The sequence below is a fragment of the Bombus pyrosoma genome, linkage group LG3 (assembly GCF_014825855.1).
Source record: "Bombus pyrosoma isolate SC7728 linkage group LG3, ASM1482585v1, whole genome shotgun sequence".
Taxonomy (NCBI): Eukaryota; Metazoa; Arthropoda; class Insecta; order Hymenoptera; family Apidae; genus Bombus; species Bombus pyrosoma.
Window position 1 is genome coordinate 14,396,767 of NC_057772.1, and position 27,858 is coordinate 14,424,624.

Sequence of the window (27,858 nt, forward strand, 5' to 3'; positions counted from 1 at the left end):
CCTTGACCGCGGCTACGTTGGCGACTGATTGTCGCCTCGGGCCCAAGCTCATTGTTACAAATCTCGAATAAACACAATCGGATTGAATGACAATTATTTAATTATGGCTATGGTAAAATCCGGATTACAATATTACGGGATTCTCCCCAAGTTCCAAAGGAAGGCTCCGGTGTTCTTTCATCTCCGACATATATATATAAACAACAGGATAGTGATGCGCCACAAATTATTTGACAGATGATACAGTGAATTTGGTACAATGAGTCGACTCGACTTTACAATGTGTTTTGTATTTGGACGACTTGTAATTCGTTGGAGATGTTAGTGTTTTTGGTTTGGATCCTCGATCGATACTGATTGCCCTTCGATGGGCCCTTTGTGTTTCATGGGAGACGATCCCCACCATGCTCGGGTCACGCCACCAATCACGCCACAGATCACGCGTGTCACCTTATGAGTGTTTGAAATAACGAAACGAATCGACGTTTCTCGAACTCTCTGTTTGATGTTGGCCGCTACATTGTATGTGTTGAGCTACTTGAGACGGTTCGCTTGCGGTACTGCAATGCCACGAGCGACAGTTAGGAATAACGGCCTCTGGAAATCCACGTGGCGTAACATTGGAAAACAATAAATATGATCTTTTCTCTTAAAATTATAATAAAATTCTCCTAAACTCGTAAAAAAATCCCTCAAAGTTTTGTAATAAAAATTTTTCTTGTATGTAAGTAGTATTCAGCGAAGAAAAAATATCTAGTCCAGATGGGCCAATGGCTATAATTATTATTGGCACGACCTCAGAAAAGAAATGTTTTTCAAAACACAACTTTGTAGAAGATTCTGTTATGATTTTTGTGTGCTTTTCAGCTTCCGGCAAAAGGTCTGTTCAAATAGAATAAATAATATTAGCTATATAGATGTGCTACAAGATTATTTATAATCCTTTAGAACTTATCAAAATTTAATTTTTATGCAAGACAATGCACCCATTCATAAGTCGGCTCGTACTGGTAGAGGATATTTATCTGAGTTGTTATTTAAATGACGAGATATCTTGCTTTTGAAACCCGTCAAATATACTTTAAAATAATAGATACAGAGGATGTTCGCTAAGACTGTGTATTGTTCGCTATTAAAATCGCTCGAGACTGAGACTGAAAAACTGGTATTGATTGGCATGACTGACTGACTTCTAGAGAACATGGTCGTCTATTTATACTGGTCGGGAGAGTACCAGAAAATTCAAATTCGTTTTCGTTTGACGGTTGTACGTAGCGGCGGCATTATTTTGCCCAGAGTTTATTATTACATTATGTATGTCCTAACGATGTTGATCACACCCTACATCACCCCTTACCAGTGATAACGTTTTTTATGTTATATTTACAATAGTTATTTTTACAATAGTTTTTACACAGTTTTTTTGTTGTACATACGATCGTACGACTTCGCTCGTTGTTTTTGTGTGCGGTTGCGAGAGTTCGGTATCTGCGGATTTGTCGTTTCGATGCGGGGTAAAGCGTCGGCCGCTTATTGTCAAACCCGTGCAGATGTTGCGCGACGTCTTCGATAGTGTCACGTAAAATAAAAAAATAAATTTAGGGAAAAAAGAAACTTTATTTTTTATCGTTTGCAATACACTTCTGAGCTCTAGGCGTGACTGTTCAAGACTGACTTGGATGATCTTTAGGGGGTGTATTTAAATTCTTTTATTCGTTGGAGTGGGAATGGGCCTTGATCATACATCTCTGGGAACGGATAGAATGACCGGATGTTATCCTGATGGTAACGTGCTTGAAACTTCGTTATCTTATCGCTTTGTTTAGTCCGATTTCGTCTGTGGCATTTCGTCTGTGACAATAGCGGCGGTGGATACCTGTCGGTACGATGCAAGCGTTCAACGCACGGTCGCCGCGGTGTCATAGGCCTCCGTTCTTCTTCAGTATGATGTACAGAGGTGATGCCTATGGACTTTTCACTGGCCGCATCACTCCTTGCTCAGTCATCGTCTCAAATCCTGCCTTCACCTGCTTGCGTCGATCGGAAGCGAGGCGTCAAGGTTCGTTGAAGACGGAAGGGCCGGGCGTGGTTTTTGATATGATGTACTACGCTGTGTCGTATTTTGTCTCTACCGAACGAGTGGACGAGTCGCGTCCGAAAATTCTACGAGATGTCGGTGGTACGTCAACTTACCGACGATTGTCGATAGGTTGCTGGTCTTGTCGCTGTGGCGTCGATTTCGAGGGTCGACTAGTAACCCATAGTGGCTTAAGAAGTCTATGCCGATGATAGGCGTGTTGACGTCCGCCACCGTGAAACGCCGTTTCGTGTTCGTCGTAGTAGTAGGTCCCGTTTCTGCACTCTCATGGAGTCTGAGTCTGCCAGTCTCCTTATCAGATCCTTTTTGAGGTGTTCATACTGCCCTGTCTCCGGCGGGTCGAACAATATGTCCCGGACTAATCGCACATGCTGCGTTGTAATATTTGTGACGGCAGCGTGGAATTTCGTCTTATCGCTAGTAATCCGGGCAGCTTCGAATTGCGACTCTAGCATCAAGAACCATAGCGCGGTGTCGTGAGACCATAACGACGGTACGCGGAGCGGTGTGTTCACCGCATCTACTCGACCTTGCTCGATCGACACACAGTCGGCTCCGTTTGTACTCGTCATACCGATTGTAACACGTTCACTTTGAAATCGCTTTTCGCACGTCGGGGTTACCAACAGTGGATCACTTTTCGCAAGTCTGAGTACCAATTGTAGAAGATGGTTATCTGAATTGTTATTTAAATGACGAAATATCTTGCTTTTGAAACCCGTCAAATATATTTTAAAATAATAGATACATACTTTACACTGGTTTGCGAAAAGCAAAATACTTGTTCTGGAGTGGCCTGCACGTTCTCCTGACGTAAATCAGATTGAAAACATATGGAGAATATTAGTTCTTCGGATTTATTCAAAAAATCAAAAATATAATAAAGTTACAAAATTAAAAGATGTAATTATTGAAGCATGAAATACTATCGGTGAAAAAATAATATAAAATCTCGTTTCCAAGATATATCACGTCAGAAATGTCACTTACAGCCTACTAACTACTGAAATTATTAATAAAATAAAATTTAGGTTTAATTATAAAAAAAACCTTATCATAAGGAAAGTAGGTTTAATGTTAAATCTAAAGAGCTATTGTCTACTGGGGATATATTAAAATTATTGCATTATCCCACAGAACCATTATTGTTTGTAAGGAAAGAGTTCCTTTATTTTACTAAAAAAAAATATATATATATATATAATAAAGGATTTCTCTTTCTGAGTCATCTAAGATTAATTCTCTTGTAACATAGAACTATACCAAGTATACCTCGTTTGTGGTGGAACTGAATTGTTTCTTTTATCAGTAACGTGAAACCAAACATTGCAGATTCCTAACTTATAGATTCTTGCATATGATGGCGTGGATCATCTTCAACACTCTAGACTTATGTATACGACCATAGTTCACGACCATTGTTCTAATTATTCTCCTCGCACTCATCTTCTTCTTCGGTTATATGTTTTATGCTTTCACTTTCCAGCTGCGACTTAACAAGTGCCCTTGTGGTGTCATTTTTGCATTTATATCTGTCTAAAAATTCATCGATAGTTTCTAGTTTACGTGACATTTTACGGAATCGATCTCTGGATCTCTTGACTCTTTGGAAGTTTCGTTTGAGATGTTTTATTTGTACTTTCAAATTTTTATTTTTTTTCAACAGCTGAGCACATTTGTTTTCCAATTTCATTTCTCGGAAAGTTTTCCTTGTCGAATCCTCAAGTTGTGCGTCGCGGATCATCTGTGATTTAACTGCTATCCATTCCATCAAATCCTCATTGTCAGAGAATTTTAACGGAGCCTTTGTATAGTCCAGTGTTGGTTTATTAATAAATAATTCATTTTCTCCTTCTTCTTCTACCTCTCTTTCTTCTACCTCTCTTTCTTCTGCCTCTTGCTGTTGTTGATAGTAGTAGTGATGATGTTGATATCGTTCTTCTTCCTCTTCCCCTTCTTCTGTCGTCGTCTGTTCTTCGCTTACGAGCTGATTTGCTTGTACATCTTCTTCTTCAATTGTTATTAAATATTCTGGTGATTCGGGTATGGCATTCTTCTTCAACCTTCTTCTTTCATTCGTATTTTTTGGATTTGGTTTGAACATTTCGGGTAAAAAATGATCTGCACAAACGCCCATGCTTCTTAAAGTGGCGCTGGCATAATATTTTAAAATTGGATTTCCTGTTAAAAGAGCAGTACGTATAGATAGTAATAGAAAATAATATAGATAAAAAGAGTAAAACATATTGATGTCGGGAAACAAGGTATCTCGTTTTATACCAAAATTGTCTGGCTGGCGGGAAACAAAGTACATATCGCGTTTAGTACTTCATTTGACAATTATTTCCATTTGAGATATACACGTGTATATGTTACAAGCGCAATCAATAAGATATACAGAGTGCTTATAGGTATGCCATGCATTCAGCCTTAGACACCCGTGTAATGCAAGCCTAAATTTTCTTTTTCCCCTCACATATATGTATAATACATAAACGAGAATTGTATTATTGTTATATGAATTCTATCAAGTTCTCATCTCTATACATTGTATACTTATATCTGTGCATTGTAACATAAATTATGATAAATTTTAGAGTTTGAGTGTCGAAATTACGATTTGATTGTCCAAGAATCTATTGCATCGGTCCAGAAATGCATTGTTGAAGTTATTCCGTATGACTTCTTTTGTTTTATGCATTGTTCGCCTTTGTTAATATTATGAGCGTAATTGTTCTCTCTTATGAGCGCTCTGTTCTCGCCTAATTATAGCAACAGCTCATAGATAGCGAGCAATATTTGACTGTAGTAGTAGGCATATACGTTATACTGTTGCCATTCTCATATTTTCTCGCGAACGCAAGTTTCGAATTAAGTGGATAACCCTGTATAAATTTTATTCAAAATATTATTTGACAAGTCGGTTCATATACATAATATTGATAATAGAGCGGTGTACTGTTACTCTGAACACAATATATGTTTAAATAAATAATACAATTTACCCTCTAAACGGACATCACGTTAAAGTAAACCATACAGTAGGTTGAAAATACCAAACTTTAAAAACGCAAAACTTTTGAACCAATGGATTCCTAGACTAAAAACTGCTATATATCGTCTTTGTTCATCGATTACTATCAGATAACGGAAAAATAGTTTTTAAAAATGATGCCCAGAAACGAGATATAACCGAAAAAATACCCGGCATCGATGTGTTAATATGACAAATTGACAAATACGAAACATATGTATGCACAGTACGAACACCTTGTAATTACCAATTTTTGAAATCCATTCTTTAAGAAGAGGACTGTCTTCTTTCGGGAAGCGATACAGATGATGTCCTTTATGACGGCCGTTGTTACATTCGACGTAAGCGCAAATATCTACTGCTCTAACTTTCTTCCTCAAATTCATAATGTAAAAAACGTGAAACACACTATAAAAAACAACGCACAAATCCGCGAAAACGTAGCTACAAATATGAAATAAAGAAAATAAAATACAATGAAATGAATAAAAAACGAAAATAAATAAACAAATAAGAAAATGGTTGCAGTCAAGAATAATTCTTTATATGTATATGCTAGATGTTAGGTTGGGTTGGCTGCGATAGACGGCAAACTGATAAATCTCCCTAAAATTTGTTTTTTCCAAGATTCGTTACAAACTTAGGGATGAGAGTGGGGTTTACGATTAGAATGTTTGCAAGTACATTGGTAGAGACAGCATTAGTGGAAACAGAAGGTAAACACTCTCGCCTATTGGTTATCCTAAGACAGCGATTGACCTATCCAATTAGCCTTCAAAATAGCTAACATTGGGAAAAAATTGAAAGTGGCAGTATTTTTGCACCAAAAATGGCTATAAAGTTATATTTAAAAAGTTAAAAATTGCATGTTTTTTTTAATTTTAATACTAAAACGTGTTTTATGACATTGTCTCCCGGAAGATATGCGTCGTCCCCACCATCATCATTGTCGTTACCATGGTACAGAAGTATTGGTGATTGCGAGAGTATACCAAACACTCCGATTGTCGATTCCTCTAAATAATGTCGTCTGTCTATTGTTTTTCTTTGACGACAAAGGAATATGCTGTGCGGCGGATGCCTCGGGAAACAGGTGCATGAGGGGTCCCTACACTGCACGTTGGACAGCAGATAGCCGTATAAAATGTGTCTGTCTTCATCTTCGCTAGTAAACAATTCATGAAGAGTGCGTAAATACATCTAATCGCTAGATGACGTTTTTAACCAACTTCGAAAAGGAGCAGGTTATCAATTCAATGTTTATTCTTTTTATATATATCCAGCGTTTGTTCTGCAATGGACAGATTTATCGAAATGAAACCTTTTACATTTTGTAGGGATGTTCCGTCATTGATAGCGTCTGAAAAAATTTTTGGTTTCTTCACGGCGCCGAAAATAAATCTTCAGTAAAAGTCGAATTTTTCACGAGCCTTGTAAAAACAAATTTTACGGAAATTTATCAATCTGTTGTCTACCGCAAACAATCAAATATGTATCTAACACAAATAAACACATCTCGATCAAAATCATCCTTCTTAGTTGAAAATTTTCCAGTAAAGATATCTTTAACTAATTCTAATTTTCATTCATTTTTATTTAATTAACTACTTTATATTATTTGCTTATTAATTTGATTTTTATTTTTGTAGATACGTTTTCACGGACGTGTGCGTTGTTTTTTGTAGTTTATTTCAAGTTTTTATGTCATGCATTTGCAAAGGAAGGTTAAATCAGTGGATATATGTGCCTATGTCGAATGCAACAACGGTTAACGTCAAAGACATTATTTGTATCACTCTTCAAAAGAAAATGATCTCCTTTGTAAAGAATGGATTTTAAAAGTTGGTAAATACAAGATGTTCGTACAATTCGTGTGCTTCGTATTTGTTAATTTGCTGTCACGGTATACTGCTTTATTATCAATATATGAACCAATTTGTCAAATAACATGGTAATGTATGTTATAATAACATAACATAATAACATAGTTAGATAAGGGTTATATATGTGGCCCAACCAATATTATTCGTTCTTTTTTATTCCTATAAGACAGGATTCAATTTCGCTTATACGAACTGACAGACAGACATTGTCTGCATACATTATTCGCAGATTGTTGATTAAAGGTGTATGTAGACTGCTTGCAGACAATGGGAGACGTTCGTCCACTAGGAGTGTGAGAGGGTGCTGGGTGTCCGATCTCGGATGAGTGTCGATGAGTTGAGAATGTGCTGGAGATGGAACGCATGTCTTGCAACGTAACAATACGATTGTAAAACCATCGAGCCTTTAGAAATAATTTAAGGAAACTCTATGCTCTTTATTATTTTATTACCTTCGAATCGTTAGTCAAACTCTCAGACGCCCTCACCTCAGGACCTCATGCTACCTAATGTAATGTATGTGTGTAGAGGTTGGACTTTCTCCTTCTTTGAAACCTGTATTCATCAATGATGATTTTTGAACCAAAAATGAATAATAAAATTAATAAAGCCAAAGTATGTCCGCGAAGTAATAAACATAAATAATTAATATTAAAATACAGAAATCAAGAATTTAATGATTTTATTTATACACACCTATTTAACAAAAATCAAGAATTCAATGATTTTATTTATGTTTTTCAATTTTTCCAAAAATTTGTTTCTTCGATTCTAATAGTCTTTTGACACAAATATATAGGAGAATAAATTTTTATCGGGAACGCCATGACAGATTGATTTAATGTATTAAAAATTGTATAGTTCCACTACAAAAAATGAAGTTGGTCTTTGTTCGATTTCTAAACATTTCTTTATGACATTTTGACAACCAACACGTATTTTCAAATTCTCTGCTTCCGCCTTTCTTTGCCTCAATAGCAAATACCGGGTCATAAATCTCATCACCGCACAGCGTGACCAACGTATATAAATTTAGTGAGAACGCATATCTGCCGACAATTGTCAATGTGGACTAGGTTTTCATCCGGAGACTGTCTTTGGACTTGAATTTTGGCTCTAAAGTCCACTAAAAACTATTATTTCTCAGATATAATATTATACGTATGGTGTGACATGTAGTATATCATAGTTTCCATTCATCGAGTACTATCAGAAGATGCAAAACAAATTAAAAAAGATTGGTATTCGCAAACAAAATTTACTTTAAAAATTTAAATACCAAAGAACAAAATGAAACTGTCATACATATGTTTACTACCCCAATTCTTTGACTAAAGTACGTTGACTAAAGTGCGTTTTCATGATTCATTAATGTTTGGTAATTTGATAAACATCATGGAAGGTAAGAAATTCAATATTTGGTTACGGCGTTTGCAGCAACCTAATAGCCGGTAGCTAGCGACTCTAGACCATTTGATTCCTTAGGAACTGATGAATTTTTAACATTTTACAGCAGTAAAATAACTTGATATGCAGGTCGTAGGATTGCTTCAAGAAACGCCACTTACCTACCAAGGGAAAGAATATGTGGTTCCATGTGACGATAAAAAATATTCATGCCTGTACAATTAACATGCTAACTGCCAAGGCTTAATATTAAATCTAAATGGTGTATGGAAAATATATCAAAATTATTCCATCATTCCACTGATCCATTATTGTTTCTCTTTCTTAGACAACTTACAATTAGTTTAATTATTGCGCCATTTTGTTATTTCCATACTTGTTTATCTCAGATCGAAAAGTAGATATGAACTTTTCCACAAAACCGTACAATTAAATAGGTTCTCGTCTATGCTAGTGTGCAACTAAGGAAAGAAGGAATTACTTCTCTGGCGTAACTAAAAAAGGCAGATCCCTTACTTTATAGGATTTTATATATAGTAGCGTGGGTCGTTTTCAAGTATGCTCCGCGTGGTGCAGCACTAGTTCGAGAACAACTAAAATCATAAGTGTGAACCCTCTCATTTCTTCTCTATTGCTAGTAATGCAAGCATTTATTCGTCAAATTTTTACATTTTGTGAGCTATTATATTAGTTATCTTACCTCAAAAAAGACTACAGACTAGCCTAACTGCATATGAAACTTTTCTTCTTTGGGAAATGAAACGAAACGTATTGAATCATTCTTATCGTGATGAAAAATTGAGATCATCACACAGTGAAAATTATGAGACTAATTTACGAAGAACAGAAGAAGAAAGATTACGGCGTAGGCGCGAATGGATTATAGAACAAGAAAAGCTACGAGAACATGAAAAGTTGAAGGAGAAGAAGATCTTAGAATATGAGATACGTCGTGCTCTCGAGAAAGGTTTACCACTGCCCAAGGGAAGATTTTCACATCACAGTTGCAATAAGAGTAAAAGTAAATCCCCGGAAAGTCAACACAGAACTGTTGCTACATCAAGTAGACCCAATACATCTATATTATCTAAAAAGTATGTATGAATAAGGTAAAGCACTTTATTTCAAACAGTTGAATGAAATTCTTTTAAATATAAATAAAAATTAATTTCAAGGCAAATGTTTAGGGGATATATTATGCTATATATATATAATTTAAATTACTTCGCAAATTGTGTAGCAGCTAGGTACATATTTATGTGATGCTCAAAGATATAATTTAGTTCTTAATTTATGAAGAAGATTATAGTTTAATAAATTCAAGTATATTAAATCATGGAAGACAAAATGTTCATTTGCATTATAGATTAGAACCATCAGATGGTATAACACCTTTATTTAAAGGACCAGAAGGCATACAAGTTAGTGCTGCAGAACTACGAAGAATCAAAGTATATATTCACAGAAATTCATTCACGGAAGATATCCAAAGGAATGTATCAAACGAAGCAACAACTGATGATCTACAACGAGATATTATCAATCCTGAAGATATTGTGGTCAAAGGAAGAGAGGGTAAAATATTGTTTCTTTTTATAATTACCTAACAACTTTCAGTCATCCAATGAAGAAATACTAAAGGAATATATGAATTCAACACGGAAGATAATTCCTTTCGGAATTTTCCAACACCCATAATTTATAAATTTATATTCCAGCATATTGTATGCATTGTATTGTAAAGTTGATAATCATATATTCTATTTTTTTTCTTTTTTTTTTCCTATGTGTTTGAAATTTAATTATGAATATCTTCACTTTACTTATTGCAACATCTGAAGAATGATGACATTATATAGAAGTTTTTAAAGACATGAAGATAATGGATTTGAGATCATATTGTGTTCTATAGTATTCAATGCAATTTACGGGCAGCTTTAAATTTAATAATATGTATTTGATTCACCAAGGATGAAGAAAATTTGGAATACAACGTTGGATTTGGATAACTGAATATTGAACATTTAATGTGCAATACGTAAGCACAATGTTTTTATATCTTCAGTGTCCTAAGAGTGGTTTTATTCTTGTTTGCTGCTTTACATTTTCTTTTTTTGTCATCGAGTTTGTACAAAAAGTTATGTTTTGTAATAATAGTATAATAGAACTAATGCTACATATAAAAAAATAATCTATTGCAAAACTGTACTTCAAATTCTTACTCCATTTTGTGCATTCTCCATATGCTTTGCTTTTGGAATGTCTGCATGTCTAGAAACACAAAGGTTTAATTAGAAGATTTTACATTTTATGGTGACATATTAAATATATATTTAATTTAACAGTGGAGGAAGGATAAAGTTATGGAATCTGTTCATTGAAAATTCATTCCCAAGACTCATGATTCTGCAACTGAAGAAAGAAAATTATATTCAAAAGTAACTAATTATCCCCTTGCCTTACGATTTAAGTTACAATAACACATGCCATAAGCAACAACATGGTCGATCAAATGTCGAGCCATTTGACGGTTTGGCTGGGCATTCAAAGTCGTGCAAATCACACATATCATTTGATGTATAAATGCATGTGTAAGGTACAACTAATTTTATTTTGCGAGATGTTTGATAAATAATTACTATCAATTGATCATTGAACAAAAAAGATTTAGCATCTTGAAGTAAATAATAAGTCAATAACAGCCACATACTACATCTCTCACACATGTTGTCTATACTTGGTCCGATCGACGTACCACATCTCCAACGCGACGTTGCAGGTTAAGAGGTTAAAATTACCACATCTAAGAATTCTATAATGAAATAGGAGTATTTTTCGCTTAATCTATTTGAATTGATTGGCTTCTGTATAGATAGGTAGTTTTATTTCAGCCTGATGGCATTGAAATAGAACTTGATTTGCAAATTTTCTAAACTTTCAGTATTATACGTAACGCATTACTACAAATATCTCCAGGTTTCTACTTTCCTATATATAAAATTTTAAATAATATAACAAGAATGTTACAAAATATTATGTAAACAACAGAAAATTGAAAAAATAATTAATATCAAATTCTTACATAAAGATACTTTTTTTGATTGCAAAATGTAATGTGTTACAATATAATAATTAGTTATAATGAAATATATTTGAAGAAAATAATAATCAAACTATGCAGTTATACATATGTCAAGAAAATGGAAGATTTTCTAATCATCATGGAAGACATAAAGCACATAAAATATCTCGGCAATTCTTCAATTTACCAAAATTTTCTTATTAAAAAACTGCTATTATTTTCTAGCTAAAATTTTAATAGAAGTTTGAGTTTCTTGAAATTCATAAAGTCTAAAAGAAATCGTTAGTTTTTAGTAATTATTACTAGTTAAAAATATATATCGTATATATAATATAGTATATACAGAATAACATAAAGTAAAGATTGTATTTTCATAACTAATTTCTCTTAAGATTATGGATTCACGCATATAAAATTGTTTTATGATTTCTGGCACCAAAAAGAAATTGTATGCCATATATGTTNTATATGTTCATTTGTGCAATTAATCTAAAGAATTTATATATATAGCAATCATTTAATGTGATTTATATTTTTAATAGTAAATATGTATCTTTTTTACATTATTGATATATACAATACTATTATGGAATCAGCAATTTAAAGTGAAAGATAATTATATTTCTATTTCTTTTATACCATTTTTACCGTTTCATTCACTTCATACATCTATTATAAAATGTCCTGGCTTACAATTGTTTAGAAATGGTCAGTTTATTTACATATCAACCTTAACATTTCTAAGGTCTGTCACAGCTGCTAATACTGTTTAATTGCTTTCTTCATATACATGTACTTCAGATTTTCTATTTATAAATAAATTTATTTAACCATAGGAGAAGGATCCAAATCTACATTTGAGAGAGAAGAAATAAAAAGTGTAACAGTTAAAACAGAAGAAATTGTGGAACATCGTACAGCTGTTGCTATAAATAATGAAAATTTGGGTTTGTTCATTATTAAAAATTTAAACCTGTTGTCGTAATTTCATTTAAATTAATCAGATATTTTTTATATGTATCAAAATTGTATTTTCATTGTAAAAAATTGACATGTTTAATTTTTAGAAAACAAGCCGGAGGCGAATAAAAAATATACTACTTCTTCAAGAAGTCGAAGTCCTCGATATAGATCGTCCCATCGTACCAGGTTTGATATAAATGCATGTGTTTATGTATTGGTTATTAAACCAAATGGATATAGTAATTTTACCATGGGTATGATAAAAGTATTGCTACATAGTGTTTGCAAAAGATGTCTTTTGTACACACTATATACATCATGTACATCATTGTGCTTATTATGACATTTATGGACTAATTAATTAAATCAAAATATATTATGTTTTATATCATTTGACAGTCCTTTTATATGACAAAAATCTAATACCATGACAATGAAATATAGACCATAATAAAAAAGATGCGTCATAGGAAAGTGGAGATTTGTACAGGGGGTAGAGAAAGTAAGTGTAAAGAAGATCGTTGCGCGATTCTATACCTTCACATTAGTGAAAATTTGTAAAAAAAAAGTTCATGTATAACGACATTGACCTTGAAATTCACGGTCACATCTTTTATTGCAACGAATTCTACTTTTACGAGGAAGAAAAGCGTCAAATGAACTATGTCTTGCAAAAAGCTTGACCCCTTCTGCCGGGAAAAGAATATTAAAATTTTAATAATTCTTAAACCGGTTTTATCTACAATATCAACTTTTTTTTTTAATAAATCTCCACTGATTCGAAGGTGTAAAATCACGCTACGATCCTCTTTACACTTACTTTCTTTACACCTTGTACAAACACTTTTTGTAATCACTAAATGGTTATAAAGTACCGTTATTTGTATTTTAGGCCTATAGCCTATTACAAAAAAACGTTATTAATATCCACTACATATATCTTACATATATGTGAACATTTACATACTTCACGCATATATACCCAGTATACACATATATTGCAATATACTGACTTAATTTTTATTATGATTCGATTAGTATTAATTTACTTATTTTCATGATCTCTTGCACAAAATACTATATATATATTTATAAAAACAATGGATATAATTATTTACTTATATAAAATTTTTATATAAGTAATATTTTCATTTAATATTATATATTTTTTTGAAATACTATACTTTACAAATTTAAATTAGTACGTACGTAATAAATCATTAGCATATATATAACATATAGGAATATAGGAATAATGTATGTAACATTTATAAATATTATTAGAACATTTATGATCATAATGAACATGTATTGCTAAATTCATACTTTATATTTAATTGTGCTATATGAATTTTATTTTAGGTATGTGTTTTGTGTTACTATAGTCTTTTTTGTTCTAGCTTACGCTTGTCCCTTTTTTTTTTTTTTTTTAAATGTATCAGAATTGGAGATCCGATAAGGCTAAGCTGCCAAAAGCCCGACTTCTCTTTCATCTCCACTAAGTGAATGGATATCACTGCTAGCATGGTGTAATTGTTACACCAATTGCTACAATTGGTATAAAAAGACTAAAAGGAATTTCATTCGCAATATATTTGTATACATATGCTTGGTAATGTCACTACCAATGCTTATGTTTTCGTTTTTAATTTGACTATATATAATCTATTTATCGAGACGAGGTAGTAAACGTAATCAAGTTTTGTTTCGTTAGACAGAGTATACATTTCGTTTCTTTCTTCTTCCTCAAGAAAAATGTAATAATATAATAGAATACTTTCTATCATATGAATACAGAATGAATTAGAACTAGTTACATGACAATATTGCATTCAAATTCATACTTGCATTTCATAGATATTCGTCTCATAAACTTCAGTTAAAATATCTTATGAATAATCAGTCATCTTCATGCCAATAAATACAAAGTAATTATCTCTTCATGAAATCTAAAAACCATTTACTTGGTAAAAACAATTTAGTTTATAAAATTTTCACAAGTCATTTCTAGTAAATGTTACTTTATAATATAAGGTTTTTGATGAACATGTTAATATAAATGGAATCTATTAGTAATATTTTTTGTCTATGCCAACATTAGCATATCATATCCGACTTTCACATGTTTTTTGCTCAGGTAAAGTATTATGGATGTAATGATTAATAACAATCATGAGAAGGTAAGCAGTTGAAGTTCTAAAAGTAAATTTAATGTCTATATGTACCAATCACCATTTGCCTTGGCCATTTAATCCCTAATTCATTATTAGGGACTATGCAAAGCAATCAATTAAATTAAATTAAATTAGATGTATAACAAATAGAATATAAAATTGTTATTTTTTATAATATTGTGCAAATCTATTTATTTTTTACATTTATGTCTAATATTTTGAGAATTATTTTACTTGCTTTTACTTATATTTTATAGTAAATTTCAGCACTTATATTTTCTGACTTGTCATAATGCATGATTATTCATCAATATTTACTACTATTAACTATTTTTTCTTTTTGGTAATTTATACCATTTTTATATAATTTATATATAAATAAATTCAATATTTGTTGAAATATTGATATCATTTACAGAGTATTGCCGTATTAAAGCATAAAAATTATATAATATAATCAATACATTAATATATTATGTTAATATATTAATAATAATAGTATTTATATTTTATGTTTTAATACGACAATGTTTAATTTAAAGTTAATTTAGTGTAAAGTTTAAAACTAAACTTTTGTTACTTAAGTATTCTTTTTTAGGTATAAAGATTCAAAACATAATAACAGGGATAGTTACAGAAATGATAGGTACCAATTATTTGTTATAATTTTGTGTATTTGGTTAATATGTTTATTTTTCAGTTTTATTGTAGTGTTGTATAATTTATTTAGAGACAGAGATCATAGTAGAGGTGGAAGTAGAGAGTATAAAGAAAAAGTCAGGCAACATAGTCAATTGCACACTGCAGAGGAAAAGCATCTGCGAGAAAGAAAAAGTCATAGAGATAATTTACATTCAAGGGAAGGAGAACAAAGGGCATGGGCCAAAGATTCTCATGACAGGTACATAATAAAACATATGAAATAATGTAAAATGACGTTTCTTGAAAACTAAATGTTGTAAATATTATTGAAGCAACAAGTCATCTAAAGACGAAAGACCTTATCAAGAAAAATCGAAAGAGCGATTCCGAGAAAGAAGAGAAAGAGAACGTAGGGTACTTCCATCACATTATATTGAACACATTCCTGTTCCTGTTTATTATGGAGTAAGTATTCAATTTATACGTGGAATATAATTCTTCTGACATTAAATTTCATTGGTCATTAGGGTTTTCCTCCGAGACCAATAATAGTTGGACCTTTGGTTCCAATTCAAAGGCAAGTACCACCTTTAGGAGGAACTAGGTATATGATGAGTCCATTAAGACCATTTGCACCACGATTTATTCAGCCAGATATATATAGATTTTGTCCACTTCCAAGTCCTAGTATGTATTTTTTTAATTCATAATGAAGTACATGAAGAGGTACTGTGTTAATTATTTGTATTTTATATAGGATTTAGGCCAATGTATTAATGGAGGATTTATGATGAATGGAAAATTACCAGATTAAATATCAGACATTTTACAAAAACTAAAATTCTTCGAAGTATCATAGTGAAGTAGATTATCTTTAACACGTTGACTGACACAATTGACCCGTATTCGGGTGTCAGCAAAGTTTCTGATCAGGCCACGTAACCCACATTCGGGTGTCGCTTATTTGACTACTTGCGAAGAATCGTCGTAGTTATTTGAAAAGATATTCCATAATAATAAAACTGTTGAATTGTTATAAAAGTAATACGAAAATGGTTTATTAAAAAAATTATTTAGAATGTAAAATTTTAAAGCATTCTATACATAGCTGAGGTTGGTCGGAACAATTTGGTCAATAAGTTATTGTTTTCTTCAAATTCTTTTGTGCCTTTGTTCGGTTCATTCGACGTGTTTTATTTGCATAGCATAGTTTGCATGCGCGTCTAATGCTTCTTCCGGAATCATAAGCCTCGTAAAAGCTTTCTTTTTCACTGCTATTTGACTTACTAAGAAATAAGTTTTCAATTTTTCTTTTCGACATTGTAATGAATTAAGGCAGAGATTTTAAGTTATACCGTTCGTTGCTCGGCCAAGATTCAAACTGATTTTGTAGAAAGTGGAGAAATGAGAAACAAATGCGAAGGAATGGAAACAAAAGAAATGAGAGGTAAGACTACCAGATGAGCGACTCGCATTATGAAAATATCGATGGGAGCACCGAGCAGAGAACGCTTGGTACTGCTGCACGCGTGGCCTGACGGAGATTTTTTTGAAAACAGGCGTGGCAGTCAACATGTTAATATTATTTCCAAAATCTTTAAATTTTTTTATATTTGATGTATTTGTATGTGAAACTTTCTTATATGTTTTTAAATGGTAATAATAATATTATGTTCAAATTGTATTAACCCATTTGCATCATGGCCCTACTTCAGAGGACTGGTCCCTATCATCGCGCACGGTCGGTCTTAAGTGCAGTAAATGAAATCCGAATTCTTCATGGAGTTTATCGAAAATTTACTGTTCAAAACGATTGGTAGACAATATTACTTCGCAAAAATCGCATCTTACATTCTTTATAACAGAGAAAAAATGTAAAAATTATTTATTTTAAAAAAATTATTTAGATGAAAATGGAAATAAAAAAAAGCAGCCGCAGCACGCGTAATAATCCGCGCTTGGTGATAGAAGACAGTTGCAGCGCGCGAATTCATCCGCGCTTGGATGCAAATGGGTTAATTGATAATGGATTGTGTATTATTAAATTTAAAAAATGTGTTTATGTAGTTTGTAGTATGTAGTTTGTTTATATAGTTTTTATATATAATAATTAATCATATATCAGACTTTACGTTTACATATTTCAAGAAAATAGTTTGGCAAAAAGGATTGCTTTCCTTAGTATACATTTTTTTTATTTTTGGCATTTATAATAGTAGTAAAGTTAAAAATTTGTTTAGGTGATGGATTTCATGTAAATTTGATATATTAAAAAATGATGTATTAATAAAATATTTATTAAAAATTATTGCATCATTTCACTGATCCATTATCGTTTGAATGGGAATATTCTCTCTTCTCCAAAACAATATAGTAAACAATTTCTCTTTCTTAGACAACTTACAATTAGTTTAATTATTGCGCCATTTTGTTATTTCCATACTTGTTTATCTCGGATCGAAAAGTAGATATGAACTTTTCCACAAAACCGTACAATTAAATAGGTTCTCGTCTATGCTAGTGTGCAACTAAGGAAAGAAGGAATTACTTCTCTGGCGTAATTAAAAAAGGCAGATCCCTTACTTTATAGAATTTTATATATAGTAGCGTGGGTCGCTTTCAAGTATGCTCCGCGTGGTGCAGCACTAGTTCGAGAACAACTAAAATCATAAGTGTGAACCCTCTCATTTCTTCTCTATTGCTAGTAATGCAAGCATTTATTCGTCAAATTTTTACATTTTGTGAGCTATTATATTAGTATATGTGATTATAGTATTTATTTCTTCGCGTTTAACATGATAACTTTACCATTTACATAATTTTTATCATTTTATTTGATGTACTTATCTTCTATTTTGGAAATTTGTCTATGTAATAACTAGATATTACTTTGAATATTGTTTGGGTCTAACGTACATATTTGAATCGTAAGTTATCTTACCTCAAAAAAGACTACAGACTAGTCTAATTGCATATGAAATTTTTCTTTTTTGGGAAATGAAACGAAACGTGTCGAATCATTCTTATCGTGATGAAAAATTGAGATCATCACACAGTGAAAATTATGAGACTAATTTACGAAGAACAGAAGAAGAAAGATTACGGCGTAGGCGCGAATGGATTATAGAACATGAAAAGTTGAAGGAGAAGATCTTAGAATATGAGATACGTTGTGCTCTCGAGAAAGGTTTACCACTGTCCGAGGGAAGATTTTCACATCACAGTTGCAATAAGAGTAAAAGTAAATCCCCGGAAAGTCAACACAGAACTGTTGCTATATCAAGTAGACCCAATACATTTATATTATCTAAAAAGTATGTATGAATAATGTAAAGCACTTTATTTCAAACAGTTGAATGAAATTCTTTTAAATATAAATAAAAATTAATTTCAAGGCAAATGTTTAGGGGATATATTATGCTATATATATATATAATTTAAATTACTTCGCAAATTGTGTAGCAGCTAGGTACATATTTATGTGATGCTCAAAGATATAATTTAGTTCTTAATTTATGAAGAAGATTATAGTTTAATAAATTCAAGTATATTAAATCATGGAAGACAAAATGTTCATTTGCATTATAGATTAGAACCATCAGATGGTATAACACCTTTATTTAAAGGACCAGATGGCATACAAGTTAGTGCTGCAGAACTACGAAGAATCAAAGTATATATTCACAGAAATTCATTCACGGAAGATATCCAAAGGAATGTATCAAATGAAGCAACAATTGATGATCTACAACGATATATTATCAATCCTGAAGATATTGTGGTCAAAAGAAGAGAGGGTAAAATATTGTTTCTTTTTATAATTACCTAACAACTTTCAGTCATCCAATGAAGAAATACTAAAGGAATATATGAATTCAACACGGAAGATAATTCCTTTCGGAATTTTCCAACACCCATAATTTATAAATTCATATTCCAGCATATTGTATGCATTGTATTGTAAAGTTGATAATCATATATTCTATTTTTTTTCTTTTTTTCTTTTTTTCTTTTTCCTATGTGTTTGAAATTTAATTATGAATATCTTCACTTTACTTATTGCAACATCTGAAGAATGATGACATTATATAGAAGTTTTTAAAGACATGAAGATAATGGATTTGAGATCATATTGTGTTCTATAGTATTCAATGCAATTTACGGGCAGCTTTAAATTTAATAATATGTATTTGATTCACCAAGGATGAAGAAAATTTGGAATACAACGTTGGATTTGGATAACTGAATATTGAACATTTAATGTGCAATATGTAAGCACAATGTTTTTATATCTTCAGTGTCCTAAGAGTGGTTTTATTCTTACAAAATATTATTCTGTAAACAACAGAAAATTGAAAAAGTAATTAGTATGAAATTCTTACATAAAGATACTTTTGATTGATAAAGGTAAAATGTTACGATATAATAGTTAGTTATAATCAAATATATTTAAAGAAAATAATAATCAAACTATGCAGTTATACATATGTCAACTGGATGGAAGATTTTTTAATCATCATGGAAGACATAAAGCATATAAAACATCTCGACCTCTCTTCAATTTACCAAAGAATGTTACAAAGCATTATTTTCTAAGCAACAAAAAATTGAAAAAATAATTAATATCAAATTCTTACATAAAGATACTTTTTTTGATTGCAAAATGTAATGTGTTACAATATAATAATTAGTTATAATCAAATATATTTAAAGAATGTAATAATCAAACTATGCAATTATACATGTGTCAACAGGATGGAAGATTTTTTAATCATCAAAGAAGACATAAAGCATATAAAACATCTTGACAATTCTTCAATTTACCAAAATTTTCTTATTAAAAAACTGCTATTATTTTCTAGCTAAAATTTTAATAGAAGTTTGAGTTTCTTGAAATTCATGAAGTCTAAAAGAAATCGTTAGTTTTTAGTAATTATTACTAGTTAAAAATATATATCGTATATATAATATAGTATATACAGAATAACATAAAGTAAAGATTGTATTTTCATAACTAATTTCTCTTAAGATTATGGATTCACGCATATAAAATTGTTTTATGATTTCTGGCACCAAAAAGAAATTGTATGCCATATATGTTNTATATGTTCATTTGTGCAATTAATCTAAAGAATTTATATATATAGCAATCATTTAATGTGATTTATATTTTTAATAGTAAATATGTATCTTTTTTACATTATTGATATATACAATACTATTATGGAATCAGCAATTTAAAGTGAAAGATAATTATATTTCTATTTCTTTTATACCATTTTTACCGTTTCATTCACTTCACACATCTATTATAAAATGTCCTGGCTTACAATTGTTCAGAAACGGTCAGTTTATTTACATATCAACCTTAAGATTTCTAAAGTCTGTCACAACTGCCTAATACTGCTTAATTGCTTTCTTCATATGCATGTACTTCAGATTTTCTATTTATAAATAAATTTACATAACTATAGGAGAGGGATCCAAACCTATATTTGCGAGAGAAGAAATAAAAAGTGCAACAGTTAAAACAGAAGAAATTGTGGAACATCGTACAGCTGTTGCTATAAATAATGAAAATTTTGGTTTGTTCATTATTAAAAATTTAAACCTGTTGTCGTTATTTTATTTAAATTGATAAGATATTTTTTATGTGTATCAAATTGTATTTTCATTGTAAAAAAATGACATGTTTAATTTTTAGAAAACAAGTCGGGAGCGAATAAAAAATATACTACTTCTTCAAGAAGTCGAAGTCACAGTCCTCAATACAGATCGTCCCATCATACCAGGTTTGTGTATTGGTTATTAAACCAAAACGATACTTTTTCTTTTTTTATGGATATGATCATTTTTTTAAAGTATCACTACATAGTGTTTACGAAAGGTATCCTTTGTACACACTATGTACATCATGCACATCATTGTGCTTATTATGACATTAATGGATTAATTAATTAATATATATATCTGTGTGCATATGTTTGGTTATTTCAATGCTTATGTTTTCTTTTTTAATTTGACTATATATAATCTGTTCAACGAGACGAGGTAGTAAACGTAATCAAGTTTTGTTTACTGCCTCGTCTCGTTAGACAGAGTATACATTTCGTTTCTTTCTTCTTCCTCAAGAAAAATGTAATAATATAATAGAATACTTTCTATCATATGAATACAGAATGAATTAGAACTAGTTACATGACAATATTGCTATTCAAATTCATACTTGCATTTCATAGATATTCGTCTCATAAACTTCAGTTAAAATATCTTATGAATAATCAGTCATCTTCATGCCAATAAATACAAAGTAATTATCTCTTCATGAAATCTAGAAACCATTTACTTGGTAAAAACAATTTAGTTTATAAAATTTTCACAAGTCATTTCCAGTAAATGTTACTTTATAATATAAGTTTTTTGTTGAACATGTTAATATAAATGGAATCTATTAGTAATATTTTTTGTCTGTGCCAACATTAGCATATCATATCCGACTTTCACATGTTTTTTGCTCAGGTAAAGTATTATTAGAAGACTTCAGAGCCACTCTACACTAATTTTGGATTAAGGTACGCTGTACCAACCTTACCAACTGTACCGACAAGTTAAAGAAACTCCGTACTTTATCAACTGGAAAAGAACACTTAATTATCAAAATTATTAATGATGATACCTTGTTATATTCATACTTTACTATATGTTATTTTATCACATTGTATATGTATTTTAACTATTCTATGTTATTATTCTTTTTGTAACTAGTCAATTAGAGATGAGAATCTAAAGTATCGAGACATGTTAAACACATAATAATATTTGATCGGAATCTATCGAAAAGTTCAGTTTAGCGTTAAAGTGTTAAAGAAATAAATTAAGTTATAAAATAAAGTGTTTATTACATTATAAAAGTTATTGAATCGTTAGAATTAACTGTCAAGACCCCCACAAATTGGGGACATGACATGATCTCGACATGATCTCTTCGAAATGCCATTACACCATTCTCCGACAAGAGGTAAAATATTTCCTCAAATAGTTTTAACAAGCGCAATGTCTGATATGAAACGCAGTTGACGCATCGTCGATGGTCAAGCAATCTCTCTTTTGAAAAGAGAACCTTAACTTTGTGATTTACAGAAATTGAGGCGGCCTTCGCAATCAAGAAGATAATATGCCTTTTGCCCTTTGTCATGAAAATCTTTAGAAACCCATTGACTAAAGATAAATATGAGACTCTGAAAGTGCGTATTATTTCTTCGTTTGATGAGTTTAACGAATCCAAGTTGAGGGGTTTTCTTCGCAACAATGAATTTGTAGACGAAAAACCATTTTCTATAACGCTTAAGAAATCTAGCGGACGGGTTATGTAATGAGAGCGTTTTAAGACTTTCATCCTTCAACAACCTCCAAATAACGTTCAAGGAATTCTTGCATCAGTGAAGTTCAAGATTTGTCACGACTAACCCATGAAACGGACGAAATCGCTGAGGTCTTAAAACCATTGATATCCGCAATTTCTGCGAAGGAAAAACCGAGCCAGGAAAATAAATTACAATCTTTCGACATACAGCTCCAATGATTGGAAAAAGATTAAAGTTTTAGCGGTCGATATTCGTAGGAATAGCTTTGGGAGTAGATCTACATCATGTTTTCTAGCGGAAGGTTTCGTCAGAGGAGCTCATCTAGAACTCCAAATCAATCCTCAACACTATGTTTTTACCACCAAAAGTTCAGTGAGAAGTCTCTTAAATGCAGGATGCTGTGTTCATAGATAGGCAAAGACCAACAGAAATACGTTCAGTTTCCCAAGGAAAGCTTAATGATGGTAGGAAGAACGCTTATCGCCTGGCCATCACTGATAGGATCTCAAGTATGAAATATCTTATTGATACCGGAACAAATATTTCCATCATTTCAAAAAAGCATATTAGATGGGCATCGACAAACTTAACGTCGTAAATGGTTTAGAAATTAAAACGTACGCACTAAACATAACTGAGGCCTCCGTCAAAGCTTTTCATAGAAATTTCTAACAGCTGACATTAACCTCTTAGGTACAGTTGAATTTTGTGCGGGGTTGTTTCTCTGTGTGACAGAGTTTGACGCGTAAACGATACAGGACTGCAATGTGTGACGAATAATGCTGTTCTCTACGCAAGCACATTGGAATGAAGTTTTTGATAACTAAATTATAACTTTTCTTAAAGATATGATGCATATACTTTAACTTTAATAATTTACTTTAATAATTAATAATACAATTGAATGTGATATATTTTATCATCATATCATTATATCATTTTTTAGTATGGTACGACACATAGACTCACGTCACAATTTTCACACTTATAGCGCGATAGTGTTTTTCAAATTGCTCTTCATTTTCTATTTTGAAGCGACATTTTGAGGTTGAAGATTCTAAAAAATTACAAGGATACGGGTCGACATGTTAAAAAGAGCATCTAATAATGGTATATTTATTTTAACGAAAAGCAACAATTGATGTCTAACACTGGCGTATCAAAAACAAAGACTATATATTCTGACTGTATATTGTTAACACTGTTATAAAACATCGCAAGGATAAAAAAAGCGTGAAGCAAGACAAATGAAATAGATCATTTAGTTCAAACGATGAGCGAATGAGTTAGTAGAATGAGCCACTATAGTGGCGCGCCGTAATATAAGATGACATCCGCGAAAGCCACTATAGTGGCGCGTCGTAATATAAGATGACACCTGCAAAAGCCACTATAGTGGCGCATCGTATCTATAAGAGGTTCATCAGAGTACCATAGGCGCTGATTTTTTCTAAGATGTTATGGTTTCTAAGATGATACATAAAATCTATGGGTAGATTTAAGCGGTAACAGAATTATCAGCGGAAATAGACAATTAAGTTTTCATTTTCATTAGGTTTCATTAGGCGAATAAATATTATTTCCACGATAGACCACTCAAATAAGTACAGCAAACTGTTACAAAAATTTATCGATATTACTAAATCACAAAGACACGTGTTCACAACAGGCGGTATTAGTGACGTTAAGTATTTCATTTGCACTAAAGGATAACCAATCGCAAAGAAACGCGTTACGACGGCTTAGTCCCGGAAGATTTAAGATAGTAAACGAAGAATTCGAGGATGCGACCAGGAAGGGGATTTGTCGACCATCTTCAAATCAGTAGACAAGTCCTTTTCACATGGTATCCAAAAAGAATGGTGAAAAGCGACTTTGTGGGGGCGGACGCTTCAATCCCATAACCTTATCAGATAGATATCCGGTATTTCACATCCAAGATTTCTCTTTTAAAGCAGCCGAAGCTAAAATTTTTATCACGTTAGATCTTACCAAAGCATATAACCAAATTCTTATCGCGCCCGAAAACGTACTTAAAACGGCAGTAATAACATCTTTCGACCAATTTGAATTTATAACCATACCGTTTGTATAACGCGCGTTTGAGAGATATTATATCTAGACTCAGTCTTACGCGGAATGAATGTTTGCCACAGATTTATCGACGACGTAATTAATGCGTCAAAAGATGAAAAACAGCATGAACCTTAGAATAGTCTTTGAACGCCTCCGACAATACTAATTAGCGATAAACATAGGCTAATTAGTTTTTGGACCTCAAATATCTCAAATATGTGGTTAGCTCCGAAGATACCAGACCTTTAGAAGACCGAATATTATCCTTAAAGAATTATAAATTACTCTAAGATGGAATGGAATTAGGAAGATTTCTAGGAATCATCAATTTTTACGAATGATTCGTACTTCATGCAGCTCAAATTCAAGCATCGCTTTACTCACTTCTTACCGGAGCGAAGAAAAGAGATAGGAAAATTATCAACAGGAATGAGGAGTAAACTAACACCTTCGAAAAAGCCAAGAAATATCTATGTAACGTGATACTTTTGGCATATCTCGTAGAAAACGCACTGTTAACATTCTACAGAGATGCATGGGATACGGTTATGAGAGTCGCACTCGAACAATTTACAAACAGTATATGGCAACTATTAGGATTTCACTCCAGGAAACTTACTACAACCTAATAAAATTACAGCACCTATGATCGCGAACTTTCGGCAATCTATTCAAATATTAAATTTTCGTTAGACACATAATTGAAGGACGCGATTTAATTATTAAGACCGATCATAAACCATTACAATTTGTTTCCGAACAAAAGTCATCCAAACTATCCCCTCGTTAACTGTGACACTTACACTTCATTGGAATATTTACAACATAAATCACTTTTACAAAAGGAAAAGACAACATCACCACTGGTATCAACCACTGTCTACCACCTGGCGTTAAACGGATTGGTCGAACGGTAGCGTCGCTCACTGAAAACCGCATTAGGATGTCACAATAATGAAAATTGGGTGGAGATGTTACCAGTCGTTTTACTTAGAATACAAATCGCGTACAAAGACGAACGAAGAAATTCAAAGAAGATGTTGGAGCCTCACCAGCCGAATTACTATACGAAACAACATTACATTACATTAAATATATGTGTATATACTTGATTTAGGGGTTGCAATTTTGTTAACTTTTTTTTATTGAAGGTAATAATGCATATTTAATAATGATTTGTAATTAATATTTACTTAAACAGCAGTTTTCTGTACCAAATGAATCCCTGTATACATATTTATTTTAAATAAATTGTGAAAAATTATGAAGAGTAGTTTAGTTTAGTCATTGAGTAAACTTGATAGTTTAGTTTATATAACGATGATGTTGATGAGTAGGCTAAGTTGCAATAAATCGTAGACATAAGTGTAAATAGATTATAAGCATTAGTGTTAGATTAGAGATAAGAAGGCGATTAGTGCAATAAAGAGCTGTAAAGAAAGCTGAAAGTTCGTCCAAAGCCGAGAGGCACGGACTAAATAAAAATAATAATAATAATATAACGATGATGTTGAATACAAAATCTTAACTTCACGATTGCAGTGCTCTATGATGGCTGATATGTACAGCGTAGCTTCCGATATTTAGAACCTTACCTCCTTCACTGGAGTCCAGATTTGTGTATATGAATATAGCTCACGCCCATTATTTTGGTTATTTCACAGTACAAGTGCTGCACCAAGCGGCCAAGTGCCGAAGACTTTCCACGCTAGTATATACAAGAACCGATAAAGTTAGTGATTTGCACTGTTTGGTTTCACGCTAGCATATACAAGAACCTGTTTAGTTCCACCACAAACGAGGCATGCTCGCTGTGGTTTCACACTACAAGAGCTTATTGCTCTGTGCGGTTCTACAGAAAAGTTCATGCTATTCTATCCAAGGTAGATAAGTACGAGAATAACAAAATCGCACAATAATTATACTTAACTTAGTTTATTATATTTTTTTGGAGAAGAAAAGAAAATTTTTCCCCTGAAACGGTAATGGATCAATGGAATGGTATAGTAATTTTAATATATTTTCCATACATAATAGTTTTTAGATTTAACGTTAAAGTTACTTTCCTCGTAGAGATGTTTTTGTTATAAAACATTCAAATATTATTTCAATGTAGTTTATTAATTTAATATTTAATTCAATATTTATAGTAATTTCAGTAGTTGATAGGCTGCGAATAATATTTCTAACGTGACTTATTTGTTTTGTATGATTTTATGCAGACAAGATTTAATGTCATAACTAATTTGTGATCTATGATTTTTACCTTTTACTTTCATTACTGATACGCCTACGAGATGTTGTAACATCAACCACATCTCAATCCACATCAGAGACCAGGCCACACACCGAGGGCAAGATGGCAACCAGATGTCTACACATCCTTGGCGCGTACCCTCAATAGACTTAGGGACCCACAATAAATCTTAGCATTTTCATAGTTAAGGTCCTTCAGATCAAACAAGTATCTTTTATTTCAAGTGTCTTTTGCATTTATTGTTTACTATGGGTTGACACGGGAAAGTTAGTTTTTCTCACATACGATACTTCCCACTAGCAACTTTCTCTCGAGGGCGGTTAAGACCCTTCCTAATCCACCAACCTTCTTATGATCCAATCGAAAGCAATGTTTATCGCCCTCACTTTCCTAACCAAAATTGTCCTTAACGAATCAGCTCATCTCGTGTCCTTAGACACACTCATAACTATCTTTCCTCCGCCATAACATCGTCACTAGACTTCACTTATTCTCTATCTTTAGAATAGTCAACATATCTTTACCGGTTTCTACCCTTAGACCAGTCGCGTACTTGATTTATACATACCCATCAGTGTAACTAAGTTCTATATAAAGTTGTTGGAGTGAACTGTGATTGTGATTATTGAATTCATAATAAAGTTCGATAAAAGAAAATTAATAATTGAGTTACGACTCAGCCTTCTTTTCTCTTATCATCCAACCCTGAAGTTTACGTGACAATGTCGTCGCCGCAGCTTTGCTCACTCATCTATTTCTTTATATGTATATATCTGTAATTCAATACACACATATACATACATATTACTGAAGCATCTAAGCAATTGTCTATCATTTCCACTGGACACACACATTTGCCATGTGTGCTGTTTGGCTCT

At 32.0% G+C, this 27,858-nt stretch overlaps 3 protein-coding genes and 1 long non-coding RNA gene across 4 annotated transcripts; 2 read left to right on the forward strand and 2 right to left on the reverse strand.

Annotated features, from left to right (window-relative positions):
• Positions 1–1,132: 1,132 nt before the first annotated feature.
• Positions 1,133–5,716, reverse strand: LOC122566230. The gene is made up of 2 exons (XM_043723193.1): positions 5,380–5,716; positions 1,133–4,279 (listed from the first exon to the last, which is right to left on the reverse strand). The coding sequence occupies exons 1-2, from the start codon at positions 5,516–5,518 to the stop codon at positions 3,522–3,524; spliced, it is 897 nt and encodes a 298-aa protein (XP_043579128.1). The 5' UTR covers positions 5,519–5,716; the 3' UTR covers positions 1,133–3,521.
• A 3,317-nt stretch (positions 5,717–9,033) lies between these two features.
• LOC122566228 (peptidyl-prolyl cis-trans isomerase G-like) lies at positions 9,034–16,625 on the forward strand. The gene is made up of 9 exons (XM_043723189.1): positions 9,034–9,516; positions 9,789–9,997; positions 12,341–12,451; positions 12,572–12,653; positions 15,240–15,287; positions 15,372–15,542; positions 15,616–15,748; positions 15,811–15,970; positions 16,041–16,625. Exons 1-9 carry the CDS (start codon positions 9,179–9,181, stop codon positions 16,058–16,060), a joined length of 1,272 nt encoding a protein of 423 aa, XP_043579124.1. The 5' UTR covers positions 9,034–9,178; the 3' UTR covers positions 16,061–16,625.
• Positions 10,200–26,724, reverse strand: LOC122566233. Its single transcript, XR_006316441.1, has 2 exons — positions 26,319–26,724; positions 10,200–10,693 (listed from the first exon to the last, which is right to left on the reverse strand). It is a non-coding gene; the product is annotated as an uncharacterized LOC122566233 (long non-coding RNA).
• LOC122566231 lies at positions 16,776–22,189 on the forward strand. The gene is made up of 5 exons (XM_043723194.1): positions 16,776–18,597; positions 18,872–19,080; positions 20,758–20,868; positions 20,988–21,075; positions 21,803–22,189. Exons 1-5 carry the CDS (start codon positions 18,281–18,283, stop codon positions 21,804–21,806), a joined length of 729 nt encoding a protein of 242 aa, XP_043579129.1. The 5' UTR covers positions 16,776–18,280; the 3' UTR covers positions 21,807–22,189.
• Positions 26,725–27,858: the final 1,134 nt, after the last annotated feature.

Bases quoted from the DNA above. Each gene is read 5' to 3' on its own strand.
- LOC122566230 (XM_043723193.1), bottom strand. From the start codon at position 5,518: ATGAATTTGAGGAAGAAAGTTAGAGCAGTAGATATTTGCGCTTACGTC. The intron at 4,280-5,379 runs GTAATTACAAGG...CTCTTTTAACAG, and splicing joins AGAATGGATTTCAAAAATTG to GAAATCCAATTTTAAAATAT.
- LOC122566228 (XM_043723189.1), top strand. From the start codon at position 9,179: ATGAAACGAAACGTATTGAATCATTCTTATCGTGATGAAAAATTGAGA. The intron at 9,517-9,788 runs GTATGTATGAAT...TTTGCATTATAG, and splicing joins ACATCTATATTATCTAAAAA to ATTAGAACCATCAGATGGTA. The intron at 15,288-15,371 runs GTACCAATTATT...TAATTTATTTAG, and splicing joins GATAGTTACAGAAATGATAG to AGACAGAGATCATAGTAGAG.
- LOC122566231 (XM_043723194.1), top strand. From the start codon at position 18,281: ATGAAACGAAACGTGTCGAATCATTCTTATCGTGATGAAAAATTGAGA. The intron at 18,598-18,871 runs GTATGTATGAAT...TTTGCATTATAG, and splicing joins ACATTTATATTATCTAAAAA to ATTAGAACCATCAGATGGTA. The intron at 20,869-20,987 runs GTTTGTTCATTA...TTTAATTTTTAG, and splicing joins TATAAATAATGAAAATTTTG to AAAACAAGTCGGGAGCGAAT.